Source organism: Syngnathus floridae, chromosome 8 (assembly GCF_059516105.1).
Source record: "Syngnathus floridae isolate MCC-2025c chromosome 8, RoL_Sflo_1.0, whole genome shotgun sequence".
Lineage (NCBI taxonomy): Eukaryota > Metazoa > Chordata > Actinopteri > Syngnathiformes > Syngnathidae > Syngnathus > Syngnathus floridae.
In genome coordinates this window covers 10,183,560-10,195,866 of record NC_142420.1, presented here as the reverse complement: position 1 = coordinate 10,195,866, position 12,307 = coordinate 10,183,560, and the positions used below count along the sequence as shown (strand labels likewise).

Sequence of the window (12,307 nt, the reverse complement as noted above, 5' to 3'; positions counted from 1 at the left end):
TAATCTAGAAAACATGTTTTTTTTGTGTGTATCCTTTGTGAAATTCTACACAATTAAAATACACTAAAAGTGAAACATATCCTGAGTGATTTTGAATTTCTAATTTATTCAATGCCATTTACAAAAGCCACTCACCTGATGCCCAAAAGCAGAACTATTCAACTGAAATTTAACCAACGACTTATAGAGGTGAACCCCCAAAAAAGCTTCCATATGATCTCTCAGAAAGCAAAGCAAGTCTTTGGCAGCTAATCTCATAAGAGATGACATTCGGAGAAGCTGCTTTTGGTCGTTTCAAATCTATCCCAGAGATTACATTGTTAAATAGGCAAAACATGTATTTTAATCTCGTAATTTCATACATTTGTACAATACATGTTTTATCTTATTCTGACAGTGCCCGAACGACTTTGAAAATGTACATTTTCTCGACACGGAACAAATTTAGGAAGCCACGAAGTGTAGTCACATCTGTAATGAAAGTTGGACAGCAGTGTTTTACATAGCAAACAGGATCAGGAAAGCAACCATCAAACAGAACAGTCCCATGGCTTCAGACAGAGCAAATCCCAGGATGGCATAGGAGAACAGCTGCTGCTTCAGGGATGGGTTCCTGCAAAGGAGGCAAAAACGTCCCCATTACACAATATGATCCACTCAGTTATACTGCATAAAATAAAACATAGTCACACCTAGCGTAGCCAATAATCAGACTGCCGAACACGGTCCCAATTCCAGCTCCAGATCCCGCTACACCGACAGTGGCGGCTCCGGCGCCGATAAACTTGGCTGCGGTGTCAATGTCCCGGCTCACCGCGCTCGTCTGGAAGCCCCTCAGTGTGACCTGAGTCAGGGGGCTCTGTGGCATCAGAGCTACAGTGCTCTGCAATCAAAACAGTTGATTATTACAAATATGAATTTTAACTCTTGTCCATTAAAGACTTAAAAATAATTTGTACTGTTGATGGTGTCTAGACCAAGAACCACTAATACAGGTACATGCTTACCTCTGTTTTGACCTCAGGCCTGGACAGCACAGAGGCAGACAGGGGTCTATAAAGAGCCCGGGAACCAGCACGGACCTGCAACCCGGGTTAACAAAGATAATATTTACCACAGGGACTCTACAAAATAACAGTACAGTATCACTCTACATGACCAACAGCATTGCATAATTCTGAAAAGTGGCCATCTGTAGAAATTGATGACAATTCAGTATAACTTGCGTATGAGAGGCTCACTTAATACTTAACTAAATTCTTCCTTAGCAATGTTTATTATAGTGAACTAGAACAAGTGTAAAAAGTTGTTTGATAGTAGCTTGGAGTTCTAAGGTAGCTTAGGCTAAATGACCTTAGCCAATAGCCTCCACTATTCATGATAGAAGCAGACTTGGGGCAAATACAAATTAAAGATGCAATGGAGGTAAAATTGCAATGTAGGAATAAAAAAAACAACACTATGGAGTAAATGTATGAAAATGATAGTCAAAGTCCGTGTTAGCAGTAGCCACTTAGCAAGGCTGCAGATACCCTTGCCATTCAAGCTGCAGTCAAGTTCATTCATAGGCCCACCGTGGTTGGACGGTGATATTCAAGGCGCAGAACTTTATTTAAATCGTAAATATGCAAAGACGGCGATATCCTCACCAGAGCCGGCGAGGAAACAAACTTTGCACAGGCGTACATTTTCTACTTCAAGTAGTTTTTTATCCGGATCAGTCAAGTCTGGTTGAAGCCCGGGTCTCTCTGAGGAGGGAAGAGCGGACAGAACTAAGGTCAAACGGGTGTTAAAATGCTCCACAGAGAAAATAAAGCGATTTGGATGTACATCGGCATCAATTCTAGAGCCTATCGCACTTTGCATGCAGCAATTGTACGTTTGACGAGAGGATGAGGAGGGATATCGGATACGTTTCTCACACTGACTGCCATTTCAGACTTACCGACTGCAGAGGTCGAACCACAGTGACAGAGCGCGCATGCGTAAAGGAATATTTTTGAAGACCCGGATGATGACGAAAAAAGGTCATTTGAATATAACTTTATTTAAATGTAAAAATTCAAAGTTCTTCCGTTACCACGCTTTGCAGTCTGTTTTGTTTACTGTACACGTGTACTTATTTTAACAATTTATACGTGATAAAAATGTTGTGTTTTAATGAGAAGTCTATCAGTTTATTACTATTACTATCTATTTTGTTGTATCAGGACCTATCCAATACATTTTGATGTTGTGTTAATAAAATGAAGGTAGTCTAAAATACATTGCATACCGAGGTTATGTAAAAGTAAAAAAAAAAATCAGTATCAAGGTTTTACATTTTAAATGCTCAGAAAGTAATAATGTTAAGCCTTCTTCGGAACCCCTTTCAAGCATACTATATAGTGCAATGAACTACTAATAGGAGTTGGATTGCAGTATTAGTATTAATCAGAAATTAACAAATGTGGGTTAGGTTTTTTGGGGGGGTTAGGGTTGTGTAGTATACAAGATCATAGAGAGTATGTAGATATTTGTGTGCTGGTCAGTAAGAACAGTGGCACTGGAGTAGAGCTCAAAATATTAGATCCTGTTCAACTTCTCGTCCGAGTCCAATATCATCACTTGTTGTGGCATCAATTTAGAAAGCACTGCAAGAGAGATGTTTGCTAGCGCAGTATGGTTGCAGCTTCCATACAGGCTGTTGGTGGAGCTGCAGGTTACCAACATCACCATGTGGATTTGTAATCATGACAAATGACTTGGCAGCAGCTGCTCAGTAATGGTAAGGCAATGAGCGCGGGCAGTTGCTCTTTGCCGCATGCTGACTTTTAAGGAAAGCAGCGCTGCGGGTATGATGGCTACACTTTCACTGAAAACATGACATTACGCACTACACTGCACCTCATGTATGGATAGATAGATGGATTGATGCATCATAATCAGGTGCCAATAATGAGTTCACATAACCTAGTGCAGTAAAGTCACTGATTTGTTCCTGAAAATATATTTTGAGATTCTATTTAAAAAGTGCTCTCATCAAAAGTAACTTCACCTCTCTACCGGTACATACAAATCACAACAGTATTTTTGTACCTATCCTCAGGCACACGGGTAAAATAAGGTCATTCTATCGTATGCCCAGTAGAGGCCGCAAGAGAGTCTAATGAGCAACGTTCCAATGTTGTAATGACAATTGGACAAAAGCCATCAAAAGACAGCGCAAGGCAAAGCAGACAAGCCCCCATTATAACACTGCTCAACAGCAAATTATGTTGTTTTTTTTAAAAAAAGAAAAACATCAAAGAAATAAAGCCCCTTCAAATCCAAAACAACTGATTATTTTTCAAAGTGTGCTGTTGATCTATTATTATGCCTGTGAATACAAATCTCCTCTAGGTCTGCGGCAGTAGGTCCCGGTCAAAAGCAACTCCTTACAGGTCAGCGCTAACCATATGATAAAACATGAACTTTACAATGAATTAATTGCAGGCCGGCGCATATCAAAGCGGCCGTTAACTACGCTGGGTCAATGTCACACTGTCTAATTAACCGGGCCCTGGCTGTGTGGTCCTACACGGCTGTGGAAGGAAGGTGGAGAGAGCCGGCCATCTCACTACCCCCCCCCCCCCCCCTTCCCATTCGACACCTTGCACTTCCTCCCATTCAGAAGCGAGCACGCACCCGCTGTCTTGCCTTCCAGCATGGAACGCTCGGAGACATTCCATTTGCATGCCCACCCCATCAAGCTGGATGCACTCAGACTGGTAATAAAAGGCATTGACCCCCTTAACCTTTATGAATTACAATTTGTGCCTGCAGCGCGTCCTGTCAAGAGGCCTCAAAAAAGCAGGCACCTCGCTCGGGCGGGGTGCGCGCGTGTTGTTTTGCAGTTGTTAAGGAGAAGGGGAAAAGGTTTTTACAGCTCCTCGTCGGAGCTCCTGACAAGCGGGGGAGGCGGTGGCCTGACAGCGGCGGGGTGGGGGGGGGGGACTGCAGCCTCGCTGATGGCTCAATGCTAATCTCCATTCCTGGATGCTGCATGGAAATACACACGCGGGCTCTTTTCTTTTGTGTATGGCTGTACGGTTGATCTGTGTTCCAGCTCGCCTTTCTGCCTCACATACCAAAGCAGCCTGGTGTACTTTCCAAGAGTTCAAAACAGATAGACTGTGATGAAAGCATCTGGCTGCCTTTTTACACAGCAGCTTGTCTGCAGTAAGCTACATCTGTTTTCAATCTCGAAAAGAAATGTAAAAAAAATACTAGAAAGACTCACAAATCTGTAAATATAGCATTGTTCACCCCTAAAGAGACCTATTTTATATAACTGCTATTTTACTTTACTTTTGATATTATTAATAACTTAATTGGATGTCACAGTTGTATTCCATTTTATGTTAACTTACTAATTGGCAGATTTTTGGGGTTATCTTATTGCTTGCTTTGTGTGAAAAACTCACCTATTTGCTGCTTTAGTGCTTAGGCCAGTATTACTTTGGCGTCATCTGGTGGCATCTTAATGTCGAGGAAAAAAGTTGGACTTTTCTTTCGACAAATTGTGCTTTGCTGTCATCTTATGGTATATATAAGCAATTACAAACCTTTTAATGGCGCATTTAATGTGACCCAAACCTGACAATTCTATTAAAATAAATAATTTGTATGCGTTTGAATGAGTGATAATATGAATCTAATATTTCATTAAAAGGATTTTTAATGACGAGCAGGCAATGTAGTGTAGCCTTCCTCCTTCCTTCCTCTGTTCAACATCAGGAAATGCAGACAGTGACTGTGTGAACACAAGCGTGGCTGACAGGGGCAGCTGTGCGATGATTGGTTTACGGAGCAGCGCTTTCTCCCGTGTCTTCAAGGTCACCGAGATTTACAATCAAACGCCTTATGACACTTCAGTAAAAGCTGATGACAGAATAAGAAAACAACACAGCCCTTCAGAGGAATCTTCTTGACCTCGTAGCGTGCGCCATTACTGGGATGTACTGTTGTCTGTTTTTACGACGTACTGGGTAAAGATATACAAGTTGGTCGGTTTTAGCGCACAGACGGTTGTTAAGGCGACATATGGGGAACGGATTTGTCTGGCGTATATATGACGACGCACGCTGGCTAGTCGATTAGGGGAATGCTGTGTTTCAATCTCCAGTCAAAATGCACTTAGAATTTCCTTACAAAAAAATAAAGAGCAATTAAATATTAAGATCCGCGTGCAATACTGGTGTGCTGCCCCCTATTGAAACATTATTGCTATTGTTGATGGTGATTTACTCTTCTATCGTGGACACTTATTAGTATGCGTACGAGTCTCCATTTTGATTTTGATGTGATCACACTGCAGCGTTTTTTAATTGAAAGTTGCATTCTGGTAATTTGCAATATGGATTCAAATTCGATTAATCATCCAGCCCTAATATAGATTAAAAAAATAAACACATGATGCAGGATATAAGCTAATATGCAAGGTGTATTTACTTAGCACTCATATGGAAAGCTGGGTTTTTTTTTATTATGGGAGGCATATGGCTGCAGTTTATTGTGTTCAATTAAATCACTTCCAGCGAGGATCAACTTTTTTTCCCCCCAATCTCATATTGTTGGCTGCAAACGTCTCCGCACCGATTCGGGGTGTCAAATATGAGGCTGTCCCACCAAAACTAAGTGGGCGAGCCCTTCCTGCTTTTAATGGATTGACCTACATCCCAGTTCAGAGAGCTAATAAAGGCAGTCTGGTTGAGGTCCTGGACCTGCACAATGTCACTCACAGTTGCCCGAGTCAGCAAGATCTGGAATGTTCAATGAGTCGATTTTATAGGGCCCATTAATGTACATTAGTTCTCTTTTACAAAGGAACAGCTAGCTGCCAGCGACAGGTAACACTTCAAACCCTTTTGGGCAGTCGGAAACAACACTCAGGAATTGAACAAGGAAAGAATGAACGAATAATTTTGTAGGAAGCAAAATAGTTGTTCTTTGCAGAGGATAAAGAAGATATGCTTATAATCTGCTCTCCAATCTGAACCACAAACTGAACAGCAACTACATTTTAACTAACGCGCATTGCAGCTGTATTAAGTATTTTGGTTGGCTCAATCAAATACACAAGTCAAATCATTAGGAACAGCTACAACCACAATAATAAAGCAATGGTCTCAATCAAAAGTGACCGTTCTTGTAGTGCTCTTATCTTACCGCTGGAACAAGACAACAGAAGCCCACACATAATCAGATAGCACTCCTCGCGCACAATAAAGCAACCCCCCCCGGCAAGCCGAATCAATCACGGCACTTTATTATCCTGTCACTGCTCTGCTTGCTGCAAGTGTGTTTACCCCGTCCATGGCCCGGCCCGGCGCGGCTGTTCAGTGTACATTAAGACGGACATAATTGAGATTGTGGGCGTCTCAAAGTGCAGGGCTCAACCCGTTGTCGTTAATCCGTCATATCGTGGCGGGTCGCGACAGCGGTCGCCCATAGGAGGCTCCACCTTGAAGGCGCCGATGATGCTTTGCTGTTCAAGGCACGGGTCTCACCTATTTTAACTTTATTGCTTTGCCACCAAGGGAGAAGCCAAAGAAAATGCCATCAATCACCCGAGCCAGACCCTCGACTTCAATTCCTCTGCTGTGCTTCTAATCCGTGTTAGGTGCTTTATGATTGGAAGTGATTCTCTTGTATAACTCATGGGCTCTTTGCTGGTACGAAGACGGTTCATCATGGAAAAACAAGCCGGGCCAGCGTCATTTCTTCATTCGTCTTTGTAATGTGCTAAATCATACCAGCAATCAATGCCGGATAATTCATAACAGCAACATTTCTTTTTGTAAATGAGTCGAAATGTACCGTTTTCACCTTATAGAAAATTACATTTCCGGAAAATAATTGACAGAATAACCAGGGTCTAAATGAAACCTTGGGTTGTGTTGGAAAGCATCACCCAAGTCATTTGGAATAATAGCTCAGTCTTGCCTGGGTGGCCTGCTATTAATTACCTGCTAAATGGGACCTGTCTCTTCTCAAAGTGGAGGTGAGGGATCGCCAAAGAAAAAGCCAGTAGAAGCTCAAACTACATTTCCATCATCATAATTCTAACAGTCAGCATCACCTTTTCCAAGATTAGAATTCTGGGTTTTTATTAAGTGGCTCAATTTGCTACCGTTTCACATTCCTCTCGTATTATGACAGCGTCATTCATGCGTGCTTGTTAATCCTCCCGTGCGAGGTGATTTATTCGACATGGAAGCGGGAGGAGGAGGCTGCCGGGAAATGGTATTTAATTGATAGCTATAGAAAACATCTAAAAAGGTAATCTGGTGTCTTTATACCCAACAAATAGCGGCAATAACCACAGTTGGGGTTTTTATCTCATCATGCCAACCTTTTATCCAGCCGTGATTTCATTCTCACTGAAAAAAAAAACCGATGTAAGGATCTGGCTCCGTGTCTTCAGAATCGGGCCTCTTTTATAGCGTGCTGTTATATCAGCCCGGAGAGCCATAAGTTATGAAATGTCAGGATCCTATGCATTCTAATTGAGTGCGGAACAGTTAATGGCTGTGGAAATTCAGCCGCTTGATGTCTTATTCCCCCGTGTGCCGTTACACAGCCGAGCCCATGAGCCTCAATTAAATGACAAAATGGGCCCATTCTTGAAAATAACAATAAAAACAGCAGCCTGTACACCGGGTCTCACCTTGAGTCAACAATAACTGCATGCTGCAAAATAAAAAAATAAAAAAGTTGTACACAAACAGAATGGTATTGTAAAGTGTCAGAGTTGCTTTCAAAGAGCTTTAGCGAAATGCTAACGGATAGCATCAGTATTGCAGTGTAGATATTTGGACACAAATGGTGAAGCAACACACGTAGACAAATAAAATAATAATATTCACAGGTATATATTCTTTAGCCACAGCAAACGGCAACTTATATTACTGCAGAGGAGCTATGACTATTTTCTGAAAAACAAAAAAACAGTACAAACACATTTTGTATTTATGGGGGAGTGGAACAGATTAATTGCAATTCTCTTTTGATCAGAGAGGAACTTTGTGAATTCAACTTGTATCTCAAGGCTCTTCAAACTGTGACACACATAAAGCAGGTAGCAAAGTACGTGCCCACAGGACACCATTTTTCTTCTTTCAGAATCAGGCCTACTTTTTCTGCCAAACTAGAACATGTCCCTGAATAATAAACACGGGCCGCCCCCCAATGTTATGTAACTGAAACTTTTTTCAAAAAAGCCCAAGTTATGAATACACATTAAACTGCATCAACTATAAAAGTCACATGCTTTGAAACCAAATATCGAACCAATCGTAACAGGAGTGGATTTTTTTTTTCCCCAACACCCTTGCTCATTGCTTTTACAACTCTCGGACTTGACCCGCTTTTACTACATCACCGATGCCATGCAAAAAAAAAAAAAATCTTGATTACTTTTCAATACTTCAATTTATAGCAAATGGAATTCAAAGCACAATGCAGTTGGAAATGAACAAAGATTTTGGCTCCAGTGTGTTTGTGGTGGCCAGAAGAAGAGAATATTCATTTTACGGTTGGCTCACAATTCCATTAAAAGGCAGAAGCTACGTTTCCACGCATGCGGTATAAATGTAATCTACAAGAGCGGGAAGGAGACAGATGGTGTAGTGAAACTCTCATGTGGGCTACGCTGTGTAGTGTGCGGCCAATGAAGAAGCCCACCAAACACCAGTTGGGGGTCATATTAGCTCCATTAATACAAGTTCACGTGCTCCGACTTCACGTCTGATTGTACCGCATCTCATTCGTCATTTACTGTCATAGCCATGGAAAAAAACAACAACAATGTGGGATGAATCCAGCGCAGCGACAAATTACCATCCTATTTATTTATCCAGGCTTTTCTGTCACTCACAGCAATAATCAGTATAAGTGATTCAAATTTGGAGAAAATGAAGGATGCTTTCCCTCCAATTTTCAATTTGGAAGTGGCAAGTATGGCCATGATGAATGTCTGAATAGTCCATCTTCTTCCTCTCATTTCTGCTAACCTTTCCTGACAGCTTAGATATTGCCTACCTGGTAATTTGCTGGGCAATAATTGGCATTGTGAGATTCCGCCCGCTTTTTTTTTTAACAAGGATTCTTAACACCCTCTGTAGGTAAAAAAATGCAATTACAAACACAAGTGGCCTAGCGTGACTGGTCATCAGCAGCTGCCGCTTCAGTCCGCCAGTCCAAACTGGCTCGGGTAATGAAAAACCAAAAGGACACGCGTATAGATTCGGCCAACATTTGCAGCAACTAAAACTTTAATTAAAATATATGAAGCCGCTTTATTGATTAACAGCGTTGGTGATTAAAGTGAACGTCTGATACTTTTTTTTGGGCCCCTCTCAGTAGATCATTTATTGTCGCACGGGCGTGTTTATTGATAAGCACTTGGGCTGAGTACAGATGCAACGCTCGCTGATGGAGAGATCATATTGTGCCAAACACAGGGCTGAAAGAAGAACAGCTGTTGCGGATCTTTGCGCTTGGGAGCCTCGTGTTTTGCCAATGCCATGCGTGCGCATGCAGGCGCGCATGCTGTAAAGCTGCGAGCGACATCATCGCCGCGCCTGAACATCTCTATGAATTTTATGACACATTACCAAAGCTCCCTCATCTCTGTCCGGCACTAAAACCTTAATCATTGGGCTAATTGCAAAGGCTATATTCTCCCCTCTTTAGCTCTCCGTCCTTGGGTGATTACATTTTGTGTTCAATAGCAGGCTTATCCTTTAATTAAAAGGATTATTAACCTTTAAAAAGACAACCACGTGAGAATACATGTGATGGAGGTACTGTAATTCCTTTCCCCCTTCAAAAAGATACAAATGTGCCAAAACGTCTACATTTTAGAGACTCAACTGGTCAGATGGCTTGGAGCTGTTGTACTATATGTTTACATTTTCCCCAAACGCACACTAGAAAATGCAATTTACTTGTGTATGGCTGTTAAAAGGCTGTTGGCAAGCTCAAATGCCAAGGAAAGAAACCAATTAACTGATACAGCAAAGCATTATATGGCAATCCTCAAGTCAAGCTAAATCCAGGATATAAATCCAGTTTAATGGCACAATAGGTAAAAAAACGGCGATAGATAATAACATTTGGTAAAAACAAGGTAAGCTAACTCAAGCTAGCACGTGTGATTAATTTTGTCATTTCTTACCGTGTATCATCAAATGATACAAATTTGCGGCAATAGAAAAATAATACCGGGTGTTCATAACGTCTTTTTAAAGCAAACAAAAGGAATGCCAAGATTTTTTTTAAATAACATCATCATCCAGATCCATAACATCCATATATTGCTGTAATTAAAGCCAACACTATGTTGACTCATGACACTCGGCATACTAACAACTCTGACCAGCTAACAAACAAGTGCAAGGTGAAAAATTATCAATTTTACGCAAGCTCATTAGAATACAGAGAAGGAAGCAATCGCCATGACTTGCTTTCAAGGACTTTCACCTTCAGCTCAGATGAGCTCAGAGGTCAAAGTCAACCTAAGTGGGACGTGTTTGAAAATTATCGGGATTCTGGGACTAATAACAATGAGTTTTGGGGCAGTGAGGAGATCGATATATGATGATGATGTTGCCTCATTGATCTGCATGTGAGCGAGGACATGCTCCCATTAGTACTTGAATTCATGAATCTTATTTTAGCTATTAGTGTCATACTGCTACAGCATTTTGCGGGGGTGATAACAGTACTTGTATATAAAAAAAGAACTACATTTCTGACAATTAAATGCAATACCCGTTTTGATAACTTGATAATAGCTAGCATTAGCGCGAATTTTATGCTAGCAAAAAAATTTAGCTAATACTTTCATGCTAATATCAAAAAGAAACTACTCAATGCTAACTTTAATAATGATAACAGAAATTTTAAAGTTTTTTTTCAGTTTATAAAGAGAATTTTGGAACGCTAGAAACCTAATTTTGTGACAACTCGCATTTTGTGCTCTCAACACCCCTTCATCACAACATGAAAACATAAACTCTGCATGCCGCCGAGCGGAGTCGTGAGCTGTTTGCCCATTCCTACGCCACGCCGCAAGTGTTCATTTGAATGTCCTAATTAGTTAATTAGTTGGTGGTTAAGGACGATATGAGCATCTCATCAATCTCCCCATGTCTAAAAATAAACACAGTGGGATAGCGGCGGCGGCAGCGAGTCATTAGAATACTGATGACTGCGGGAAGAAGAAGGTCTGCTCGCGACACTCGGCATTTCCTCACGGCAGCCGGCTCATAAAGAAGAAGAAGCGTCACGGCTGTGAGTGTTGTGCGGATGACAGGCCAAACATGGCGTGACGAGTTTGCAGACAGCGGGGTTAGATTTGCTCTTTTGTAACCGATTAACGGTACGGTGACGCTTATTTGAATTTGCACATTGCTTATTTTTTTTTACTTGACATTAATTCTAGAAAATATCTAAATTTATTTATAATATATATATAGCGAGAGAGAAAGAAAATAATAGGATGGTCTCTACATTTCAGATTTATACCTGTTGCAGGTTGGAAAGTAAAAATCATAAAGGGAATTTTGTACAATCAGAGACTTAAAGCTCAAAACAGGAAAAAAAAAAAAAGAAGCCATGTCTTTTTTTCTTTGCACACGTTTCTATAAGTAGCGCTCCAGTCTGACTTGGACGTCGTGTAGACTTTTAGCAATTACCTCGGGCAATGTCGCAGCAGCGGGACAGAAGACTACATTAAGAAAAGAGCAGAAGGAGGATAAAGGAAAAGGTAGCAAGAACAGGTTAAAAATAGTTAGCATACGGCAACGTATGATTGAGCTCGCAGGGCTCTGAAAATTCCCTCTAATTATTCAACGGGATCTTTGTGTCATCGCTCGCTATATGCGTTCCGTTGCGTGGAAGTGTGCAAGTGACTCCAACTAATCTACATAATTCTGCTACTTAATTGGCACGGATCGGGGAGAGAAGTGGGCTAAGGGATCTCCTCGGAGACTAATGGGGGCACATATCATTGGCTCCATCAGAACCGCAGTCCCATAGGTGATGGAAGTCAGCAAATATTTCGCGAGCTGTTCTATCAAAATGCCTCACCTCTGGACTTCTGCACGCCATCTTGCAAAACCGCCGGCAGGTAGACGATATTTTTAGCGGTTGGAGCCGTGACGGATGCTAATTCCGTGGAAATGAAGCGCTGCACCGTCGCTGTCATAACACCTTGTTAGGCTTCATCAGGAAGGTTAACTAAACTAGTCATTTAAGTTCTAAGTGGGCCACCGGTGTG

The 12,307-nt window shown here is 41.4% G+C and overlaps 1 protein-coding gene across 1 annotated transcript; it reads right to left on the bottom strand.

Annotated features, from left to right (window-relative positions):
• Nucleotides 1-86: 86 nt before the first annotated feature.
• atp5mc3a (ATP synthase membrane subunit c locus 3a) lies at nt 87-2,005 on the bottom strand. The gene is made up of 5 exons (XM_088383641.1): nt 1,946-2,005; nt 1,650-1,748; nt 1,008-1,082; nt 693-883; nt 87-613 (listed from the first exon to the last, which is right to left on the bottom strand). The coding sequence occupies exons 2-5, from the start codon at nt 1,686-1,688 to the stop codon at nt 499-501; spliced, it is 420 nt and encodes a 139-aa protein (XP_088239767.1). The 5' UTR covers nt 1,689-1,748; nt 1,946-2,005; the 3' UTR covers nt 87-498.
• Between the last annotated feature and the right edge of the window lie 10,302 nt (nt 2,006-12,307).

Bases quoted from the DNA above. Each gene is read 5' to 3' on its own strand.
- atp5mc3a (XM_088383641.1), bottom strand. From the start codon at position 1,688: ATGTACGCCTGTGCAAAGTTTGTTTCCTCGCCGGCTCTG. The intron at 1,083-1,649 runs GTGAGGATATCG...CCCGGGTTGCAG, and splicing joins TTGTTTCCTCGCCGGCTCTG to GTCCGTGCTGGTTCCCGGGC. The intron at 614-692 runs GTGTGACTATGT...CCTCCTTTGCAG, and splicing joins CTGATTATTGGCTACGCTAG to GAACCCATCCCTGAAGCAGC.